This window comes from Phoenix dactylifera, chromosome 3 (genome assembly GCF_051530095.1).
Source record: "Phoenix dactylifera cultivar Ajwa chromosome 3, Ajwa_hap1_PhDact_Kaust_v1.1, whole genome shotgun sequence".
NCBI classification, from domain to species: Eukaryota; Viridiplantae; Streptophyta; class Magnoliopsida; order Arecales; family Arecaceae; genus Phoenix; species Phoenix dactylifera.
Window position 1 is genome coordinate 46,497,687 of NC_143192.1, and position 10,370 is coordinate 46,508,056.

At 40.5% G+C, this 10,370-nt stretch overlaps 2 protein-coding genes across 2 annotated transcripts; both read right to left on the minus strand.

The window, feature by feature from the left end:
- Positions 1-398: 398 nt before the first annotated feature.
- On the minus strand, positions 399-2,506 carry LOC103705202 (uncharacterized). The gene has a single exon (XM_026803874.4). The coding sequence runs from the start codon at positions 2,357-2,359 to the stop codon at positions 647-649; it is 1,713 nt and encodes a 570-aa protein (XP_026659675.4). The 5' UTR covers positions 2,360-2,506; the 3' UTR covers positions 399-646.
- Positions 2,507-5,311: 2,805 nt separating this feature from the next.
- On the minus strand, positions 5,312-9,214 carry LOC103705116 (WAT1-related protein At5g47470-like). The gene is made up of 7 exons (XM_008788730.6): positions 9,018-9,214; positions 8,824-8,889; positions 7,473-7,589; positions 6,699-6,972; positions 6,373-6,534; positions 5,771-5,922; positions 5,312-5,459 (listed from the first exon to the last, which is right to left on the minus strand). The coding sequence occupies exons 1-7, from the start codon at positions 9,212-9,214 to the stop codon at positions 5,312-5,314; spliced, it is 1,116 nt and encodes a 371-aa protein (XP_008786952.5).
- Positions 9,215-10,370: the final 1,156 nt, after the last annotated feature.

The following is a 10,370-nucleotide window of genomic DNA, read 5'->3' on the forward strand; positions in this document are numbered from 1 at the left end:
TTGATTCAGTGAGACGGTGAGGATATTGGGACTGGGCCCCCATAGACAATGGAGGGGGTATGTCTGCTTGCCGTCAATGGAAGTAAGAAACTTGTGTTAAAAGGAAATACAGTTTAATCAATAAGCAAACGATTCCATTGCTGGGGACTCCCTAACAGCCCATAGACCCCATACCAGCTCTGAATCGATTCTCACCGGAATAACCCTGGGATAGAGTGGGGGCAAGTCCAAAGTCCTATTTCCTTTAGGTGTGCTGTGTCTTTGGTGCGGAATCCAACAGCACAATGGCCCCCTGCCAAAAAGGCAGTGTCTGAATGAGAATAGTGTGCATGAAGCCGCGGTAAAGGAGACGAACAAGCGCACTCAAAGCCAAGCAAGTAGCAACTGCAGCAGTCCAGTGCTCCACTCCCCCAATCGGGGAAACATAATATCCTTCTTTATTCAAAACAATCTCCTGATCACTTGATCCAGACTCAAGAGATTGGGCTCCCTTAATTACAAAAAGATTGTCACAAATAAATAGTTACACGATCTTTATAGAGAAGGGGGAAATATCAAAAAATTCCCATAAGTTGGGCTTGTAATTACAGTGATCACCTTGTACAACATACAATTCTTCAGAATGGAATGAGATTCCTTCCTGTCCTCATGGTTCAGTAGCCTCCTTGGTAGATGACCCAATTCCCACCTGCAACCAAGGAGAGCTGTCCCCTCCCATGTTGATGTCCTTGAGCTCACTCAGCTTCGCTAGCTTGACCACGCTGTCCGCCTCGTCATCCACATTCATATCAGTAATTGGCTCATTGTTGGGATCCCTGATGTCCACGCTGTTGTTGTTGTTGTTGTTGTTGCTGCTAGCAGCCGCTTTGTTCTCGTTGGCGTTGATATTGGTGTTGGTGTCGGTGTTGCTATGATCAATCCATGGCTGTAGGTATAGCGCCGCCGGCACATCGAGCCGCGACGGGCCACCCATGTCCTGCTTGATCCCGGCGAGGTCCTCGATGGGAGCCGGGAGGTTAAGGTCGAGCGCGTCCGAGCTCTCGAACATGGGCCCCAACGTCAACTGGGGGTGGAGGCCCGCGGCGGCGTGGCCGGGCGGCAGCGGGTGGAGCTTCGCAATCGCACCAGGGTCCGGTGCATTCAGCGTGATCCAGTGGCACCGCTTGTGTCCGCCAAGGGCCTGCCCTGAAGTGAACACCCGGTGGCAAATCGAGCATTCGTGCACCTTGGACATCTTCTTGAGCGGCGTGACGGCCAGCGGAGGGTTGTCGAATGGCACGATCGCCATCGCCATCGCCGCTGCCGCCATCTCGCTATTGTTGTTGTCATGATCAGTGATCACCTCGCCGTCCGTCGGGGCCTCGTCGAGGTCGTCGAGCTTGGCGGCAAAGCAACCCTTGACCTTCTTGTGGCTGGCGCGGTGGCCGCCGAGGGCCTGGTGGGAGCTGAAGACCTTCTTGCAAGCCCTGCACTCGAACATTCCCCTCGGGACGGCCGGGGGCGGCAGCACGGGGGCTTTAGGCATGTCGGTGGTGGCGGTGGTCCCGATCGGATGCTGCCGCCGATCTTCTTCCTTGCTGGCAGACGCGCAGGACTCCTCGGTCTCAACGACGGCCACCGGATCGACGCGGGCGGCCGAGAGCATCACAAGACAATTGGCAAGGTCCTCCTCCTCGCTCGAGGGGCGGACCGGCGTCACGGCCTTGGCCCGGCGCGACCGCTTTCCTTTAGACCAGCCGGCGCACCCTCGGACGGGATCCTCGTCATCGGCATCGGATGGAGGGGAGGAGGCGAGGGAGTCCTCGCCGGCGTCCTCCTCGGAACTGCATTTGCCGTGCTCGAGGAAGGACTTCCAGGAGAGGAACTCCTTGCCGCAGTTCTCGCAGACGCGGCAGCTCTTGAGGCGGTTGGGGTTGGTACGGAGGGCGTACATGCGCTTGTGGCCAGCGGGGGGATCGAGTTTGTCATCCCATTCGTTTGAAGGCGGGTCGTCATCAGGGTCGGTATGGACACCGAAGGTGTCGTCGTGGATGCCATGGGCTCGCATATGGCCGCCGAGGGCCCGGCCGCAGCCGAACCCCTTCTTGCAGATCCGGCAGTGGTGCTTGTAAGCCTGCTGCTGCTGCCGCTGCTGCTGCTGCTGCTGCTGCTGCTGCTGTGGCTGTTGCTGTTGGTCCATTAGCATAGCCATCATATAATAGAACGGGAGATGGATAGAGAGAGAAAGAGAGGAAGGGAGCACGGTGGGGTCGGTGGTTTTGTAGAGAGCTTGGTGTTGGTGGTGTTGCTGTTGGTTTGTAAGTTCGTATGGTGTAAGACTAAGCTCTTTTCTATCTCCCAAGAGTGGTGCTATGGGCATATCATCTCTCTCTTTCTTCTCTCTCTCCTGAGGCTTCTGTTTCTCGCCTGATTTTTAGTCGAGGTGTTGGTGGGATGTGGATGAGGAACGAGGGCGGAGCTGGGTTATAGCCGTTTGTGACAAGTGGGTGTAAGGGGAGGGGGTTGGGTCCGGGCCGGGTGGGGCGGGGGGTGCGAGTGGGGTTTGGGGCGCCGCCGAGTCAACGGTCAGATGAGCGTCAGCGTTTCCCGGGCCGGGGAGGGGAGGGGAGTGAGAGAGGAGTGACAGACTTCGCCACCACCATCCATTTATGTTACTTCAATTCCAAGCCAAGGAATAAATGGAAGGGGGGAGGATAAACTGAAGAAGGGGCGAAGGGGCCCAGAAACACTCGCCCCCACAAAGCGCATAATTAATTTCTCCTATCTTGAATGGTATATATATATATTACTACTTGCCGGGGCAATAAAAGTAGATCATATAATATATATTCAGATATATTTTTATATTCAAATCTATTTAGATATAAATAAAAATTTAAATATTCGACTACTATCCATATCTTTATGCATATCTATATCCATATCCATATCCATATCCGTCAAAAAAAAATAAATATAGATATAGATAAACAATTATCAGATTTATATCTAAATTTCGATTTCATTTATAATTCTATTTAATTTTATATAGCACTCATGAACTTTTAAGAAAAATAAATGACCATATTGCTACACTATTAACTTAATTTATCACGCACTTCATAATATTTTTAATTCTATAGTCATCAAGTTTAATTATCTAATTTATATCTATATTTATATTTATAATTTTGCTATCTGATCATTTAAAACAAATTTCTATTTTTATATTTATAATTTATATCCCTCCATAAAGTTAGTGTTATTATCATATTTCGGTATCTGATTTTTGCATCCGACTAACATTTGTATCTGTATCTATATTTATCAAATAAAATGAATATGGATGTAGATATGCTAGCATCCGATTTGATTTCAGTCCTACTTACCGATGGTGACCCCAGTTGGTTGCGACTATATTGCACGATGAGTCCGGAGAAGCACACTTAGTAGGTTATCTTCCCTAAAGTTATGAAATATAGTTGTTATTTTATACCTCTAGACAAAATTGCAGCACCATTTATGTCTTATTTGATGGGACAATTTGTTTTCCCTTTTTAACATCCTTTTAAGTAATTTTTCCTTCTTAGAACCAATTATTGATTCATAATCCTTAATGGCATAGTAAGAAATGTGATAATAGCACTAACTTTATGGAGGGATTTGCGTCCAAAAAGGGCATGATTTATGTAATCAACTCTTGAACCAGCTTAAAATGGCAAAATTAAATACAAAAACTCGTTTGACCCACTAATAAAATATTTATAGAAGAATAATATAACATATAATATTGATAGCAAAAAAAAAAATAGCAGTCTATATCAGAGCGTGCTTAAGATAGCGCGGTACGACTGGGAGGGGAGATGGAACCTCCGGAACGAGGTGTTGGTCCTTAACAAAAGAGCATTGCACTACTGGTCGAAAACAGAGGAGTTCTCTGCTCGCTCTGTGGCAAATGACCACTTCGCATTCTGTTTTGAATCCAAGGCGGATATGATGAAGGCATGGACTCGAGGTCTCATTCATTGGTTGATAGCTGGACAAGTTCTTGCTTAACGAACCATTGGTGGCTGGGATTGATATAGAAGATGATGAGATGAAGCAGAGCATTGCCTCGTGGGACAGAGAACCCAGGATTTAGGTTGCCCATATATTTCGAAAGGCGAACAGAATTATAGAATGGATCACCTCCTTATTGCTCACCATTCTGAAGAGGTTCTTTCGACTGAGCCTGACTCTGCTCCCTCACCTTTATATAGCCCTTTTTTTTTTTTTTTTTTTTTTTTTATTGGTGCTGAGGATAGTATTTATGCTTGGGTGACATAAAGTACCAAAAAAAAAAAAAAAAAACAAGAAGCAGGGAACCCATGATTGCACTTTACGAGAGCTGGAGGGTTGATTACTCGAAGGTGGTATTGCCGATGGGACAGGCTTCATCTGAGTTTTCCTTTATGAATAATGGCTCTGTGGAAGCCATGGTAGCGATGAATGGGGTTATATTTACTTAATTTACTTTAATTTTATAGTTGAAATATATTCTATTTTACATAATTTACTTAATTTCAAAATAATTATAAAAAGTTTATATATGTTGCAATAATAATTAAAATTTAATATATGTTATATTTCAATCTAAACAAATTAAGCTGGGTTTGAGCGAGCTAAGTCTAGCTCTAAATTCAAGCTAAACTTAGTTAGCCGACAAATAGCTAGCTTGTTCTCGCTCTTGACGGTAAGTGGTACCAATAACATCAGCCAATAAATAAATATCTAATCTTCATTCAATTGATGATTTAGCTAGGTGCATGCTAATGGTCAAGATCAGCTAACAAGGCAAGGATAGGCAGATAAGTTGAGAATGGATTGTTGAGATTTGTTAGTATGAGGAAAAATGGAAGTAGTTGATGACTAAGTGCACGAAGTGTTGATATTTAAGTGGAGAGGGGAGAAAAAAAAAACAGTTACATTCGTGCACAACTCTAGTACCCGAACAAATACAAGGAGAAAAGACAAAAGGCGTTTACAGACATATATAGGTGCATGTCAAAGGATTAATTTTGGAGAAATTGCATGAACTAGTAATTCATATTTTACCGTCAATCACTGCTCCGCAAGGACACATATTTTAAAAAACTATACATGGATAAAGTCATATTTATTCAATAAACTCTTATTTTACAGCACAGATGAAAAATTCATGGGCTTACAAAATTTAACTGAAATACAATAAAAGTGTAAACCCAAGGACCATTCCTTTTCCAAATTGTTATTTCCTGTACAATATCTCTCTCCGAGCAAAATCATCACAAATATGCGACAGAGAATCTAAACTTCAGGACAAAAGTGTCCTCTCAAGATCACCAACCGAAGACCGCATCGTTGATGTTTCGGAAGCCATGGCAGAGAGAATCAAGCCTTCTTTGTTTTTCGCCCACAATACCATATAAAGGCCAAAAAACATGGCCAACATTCCTACCAAACTGCAACAATAATACATCTAAATCACTCATGATTTCATAATAACGAGAAGGGAAACGTACGTAAAATAAATGTCATTAGTATTGCGTTATTATAAAAAAAAAGTTTCTACCAATATATAGATCCTGAGGATAGAAGCATGTCCGCTATGTTGTTGTGGAGAATAGTTTTACCATTACCAGCAAGTAACTCACAATTTTTACTTTTGAAAAATGACAAAAGCTTTTACCAAGCATAATATTTATGAGTGCAACGTAAATAAGTTAAATCTAATTTTAGCTACCTTATTTCTGTGTGGGAATCACATACATACCTTTCCAACTTAATGACCTGTCCGAGGATTATTGCTGAAAGAATTGCAGAGCACACAGTCGAAATAGGGCTAAACATGGATACCATCACTGGTCCCTTCTTCTTGACTGCCCATGTTTGAAATGAGATACAAATAGATCCAACAATGGCTCCCTACACAGAGAGAAAGATGGCCAAATATATTGCATCAAAAGAGAGGTGTCCTAAGAATTAAGCAGAAGATTAAAAAAAAAAGGATTTTTTATATAAATATTCTCTTAAATACCGAATTTTGCATGAATACCTTTCCAAAATTGATATTTGCATGTATACTCTCGTAAAACACTTGTTTTGCTACTCTACCCTTTTTTTATCCTTATTTTTGCATATAAATCCATGCCATCTAACGCCATTAAAATTTTATTTTTTAATTAAAATAATATATGGTTTTTATTAACGGTGTTAGAGGAACCGTTATATTAAGGGCATTTATGCAAAAACAGTATTTTATAAGGGTACAGAAATAAATTTAAATATTAAGAAGATATTTACAGAAATTTAAATTTTAGAAGGGTATTAATGCAAAAAATTTTAAAAAAAATTTGGGATTGTTTACTATAATACCAATAGCACAATAGCCATGACGCTCGTAAAGCTGATTGTTGAGGGGCCCATCTCCAGCTTCCCTTCAGTTATTATTTGCACAATTGCGGTAATAATTGCGCCTATCAAGGAGGTTATGACGCATAAGGTAAAAGGTGCTGGAAAGTGAACCATCGTCGCAGCCTAAGAATGCACAAGCCTTAGTTATGATTGCTGAAATGAATCAAAAATATGCACCACTCGTAGCTAAATCAATGATTCAGTAAATAGTTTTAGAGTGCATGATAGCAGTGAGAAGAAAAAAAACAATATCAAAATCAAATAAATAGAGCATGAAGACATATCACCTGCAAAATAGTGGTACAGGAGACCACGAAAACTGCAGCCAAGAGACACATAAAACCTATAATCCAATCCCCATATCTGTTCTCGTGTAAGTCCTTGTCATATTTGTTCTCATATAAACCTTTGTCCAAGGGGGGAGGTGGTCTTTCAGATGCATGCACGGACGGGGCTGAAGGGCTTTGCAAGAAACCCATGACCATGGCCCCACTCAAGCATATTAAGGTTCCTAAAATCTTGGCTCGACTGTACAAGCACTTCATGTCAACTTTTTCAAATCTGCAAGAGTTATTCACTTGTTGTTATGCACACATAGAATGTATATGATGATCTTAAGAATTTGGAGAAGAACAATAGCATTTTGGAGGTAAGCATGCATGTCATTAATCTCATCGGCATGGATATAAGTTGATGATATGGCTATCTGTTAAAACTTCCTGCATTTCAAGATAGAAACCATTGCAAAATGATATGTTGAGTAAGGCAAAGAGTAGAAAAGAAGATATTTTTACAACAAAATGTTATCACACATTGTGAAATAAAAACTAAAACTTATATGCTTTTACATAATTGTTCTCGCCTACGAATCATGTAATTCGAGCGTTTCTTAATGATATTATAATTTCCATTTTGGTAATTCAAGGATTTCTTTTGAAAAAAAAAAGAAGACAAGATTTTTACTAGATATATAGGAGGAGTTAGGTGCTTAAGCATATTCTTGAATTATAATAGTTGTTTGGAAATTAACTAAATTACGTTAGTTGGACTAGAGAAAATACCCAAGACTGGCTGCAATGATGAATATGATGCCTGGGGCAAGGTTAGGCATGGCAGAGGCAATAGCTGGGGAAGTCTTTTTAATTCCTAGCATCATGAGAGCTTGAAATGTGGTGACCCTGAAAAACAAATATATTAATTACACATATATGCCCGATGTTTCTTTACAAAATCATCATATATCACCAAAATTCTATACTTACTACCAAGCATGTAATGTTTTTTTTTTTATATTCTTTTTGCTATGACTAGAATATGTTGATGTCAATTATAGGGAAAAAAACAGATGATAACATTAACAGTCGCTATAATGAGTTTAACCTCATTGTTCTAAAGGGTACATTGATATAAGATAAATACGATAAATAACCATCAAAAGAGAAGGTGATTTTGAAAGAAGGAGATAGCAAATGTAACCTGGACTAATTTTTATTGTTTTTGATTAAGTATATAAAGCATAGCTATCGATGCATTGACAAATGATATACAAAAATTTCCTCTAATAATTAACATAAACAATTTTTCCTGGCTTTTCTCGTCATTTTGAATGTAGTGGAGTGTGGATGGAATCGATTCACTCTAAGGCTTTCTTGTAGGGTTAATCCATATGTTTTGACTAGCTAATTTCTCGTCAAGTATGCCCAACTAATGCGTTTTCTAAGCATTATATTCCTATACAATATTGTGCAAAGTGAAACCTTGATACCAATGTTTCTTTTGCGATGCAAGGCAATTTGCAGAACACACCATCAATTACAACATGTAAACTCCACAGTCTAACTTAAAATGCTCGCAAGTTTGAGTCTAATTTTTTCAATGAACCTTGCTTTTCCTCCTAAGGCTCCAGTGTTTGTGATAATACTTGAGACAAATCAATATGTATGTTCCAATACAAGAATGTAAGTTTGGGTTGGTTTTACCTCTTGACTATGTAGAAATTTCATTTCTCAGTCAGCTATTTTGGTCGTAGAAATAAGATTTATCATACTATATCTGTTTCTCACCTAGAACCCCATCAAACTGAACTATATTAATTTTGCGACTCATTTAGAAGCCGATCAATAAGCCTCGTAGCCCATTTTTTTCACTAAATTATACCAAGAAAATGATGAAATTCCATTTGATTTATTAAAAATAAATATGAAATATAGATGAGAGAAAATAAAAATTATTCCAAAGCAATCTTGAACATGGAATCCCATGAGTTATAATATGAATGAAACATATCAATAAAACATATCAAACTAAGCAATAAAAATATGAAACTTGTATCTCCGTCATTGGTGTGATATATTTATGCTACGAGTCTGATGCTGCAATGCTGATGAACAGAAATTCACCGAAATTTCCTACCCTCCCAACGCAATCAACAAGAACTGAGCCACCAAGGTGGAAGTCAATCTCGACGGCCATCTTTTCCTACACCCACGTATGCAAGATCAATCAAGAAACCAATATAAGAAGCATCTCATCCTGATAACCAGACGCATTGCACTGGCTATGAGAAAAGTGAGAAGAAAATCTACAATGAAAGCTCTCAGCCATACTGCTCATATGCAATCGCAAATGGAAGGATGAAAACGGAGGTGGCCAGGCTTCCAGAGATGATGAGAAATGAAGGCTTGACTCCAAGGGAGAGGATGGGGGTCAACAACACAATGTAGATGGCATTAGTGGCTTGCACTGCTGCAAGGCCACATACGATAAGGAAATCCTCCAAGGCCCTCCTCCGTGAACTTGACATCCTAGCAACATCAGGAATGCAGGGATCGTCACTATGGAATGAACCCGAGGGCCGTCTTCTCGTCGACAGCCCAACGGCCCCGCCGGAGAGAGGGGAGGATGGGAGGGGAGGGTACGAGAGATTTTCTTCGATGCTTGTTGTCATCCCACTTTCCTCCCTCTTCTTTTCTTTTCTTTTCGTTTTTTTCTCTTCTCCTTCTACTCTCTTCCTCTCTCTCTCTCTCTCTCTCTCTCTCTCTCTCTCTCTCTCTCTCTCCCCCCCCCAACAAACTTCCGGGTTCCTATATGTTTCTTGTGTCGTCCTCCAGAAAACGAGAGGCCATGCATCTCTCTCTCCTGCGGTTGGAACCTTTTTTGGATGGTAAAAGCAACGGTATCCTTCTTTTTCTCTCGAACTCCTCCTCCATTTTCCTGCATAATGATTTGATCCAAGTAATTATGTTCTTCAAAAGCTATTTTTAAAGCGCACGACTTGGATGATCAGAAATTGGCTAGTAACTTGGGTTCGAGCTCAAATCTATTTAATTCTTGAACTTGACCCAAACTATGTTGCAGTAATGTGATTGTTTAATGGTGCACCCTTCAGTTACATGTATGGTGAATGGGTTCGGGTTGCGTCTTTTGGGTGAAAGGCTGATTTATCTTCTTCCATCAATCACCGGATCGTGCAATAACAACAGTTGACATCACAAAAGAAAAAATAATAATTATTATTTTGTGCAAAAGATATAATCCGAATACATAGTAAATGAGAGATCAATCAGAGCATACTAAATTTATATGATTGCCTATTGGTGGTCAGGGTTGTTCAACGCCTAATATTTTGATTTTATGAATGTCATTTTCGGCAAAAAAATGTCATCCTTTAGTTTAAGGGACAACTTAGGAGACTAAACTTTTCCAACTTTGAAACTTGCCGACATAATATCGCCATTGCTCATGAAAAGCCTGTAGATGGTAATAAAAAAAATATTTGCACTTGGTATGGTTTTAAAGAGACAATAATGTATCCAGCACCTTAGAAATCTCTGCTTTCACTTTTCAATGAGATGCTCATAACTTTTGCTTCTAGGCCTAGTTTGAATGTGATATTACTCTTTTTTTTTTTCAAGAAGTTGCATTCCTTGATCCTATAAAGTTACCACGGGATAAATTTA

Excerpts from the sequence above, each read along its gene's own strand:
- LOC103705202 (XM_026803874.4), bottom strand. The coding sequence starts at position 2,359 with ATGCCCATAGCACCACTCTTGGGAGATAGAAAAGAGCTTAGTCTTACA.
- LOC103705116 (XM_008788730.6), bottom strand. The coding sequence starts at position 9,214 with ATGTCAAGTTCACGGAGGAGGGCCTTGGAGGATTTCCTTATCGTATGT. Across the intron at positions 6,535-6,698 it reads CCTGTACCACTATTTTGCAG|GCTGCGACGATGGTTCACTT; the intron begins GTGATATGTCTT and ends GTGCATTCTTAG. Across the intron at positions 5,460-5,770 it reads CAGGTCATTAAGTTGGAAAG|TTTGGTAGGAATGTTGGCCA; the intron begins GTATGTATGTGA and ends TTATTGTTGCAG.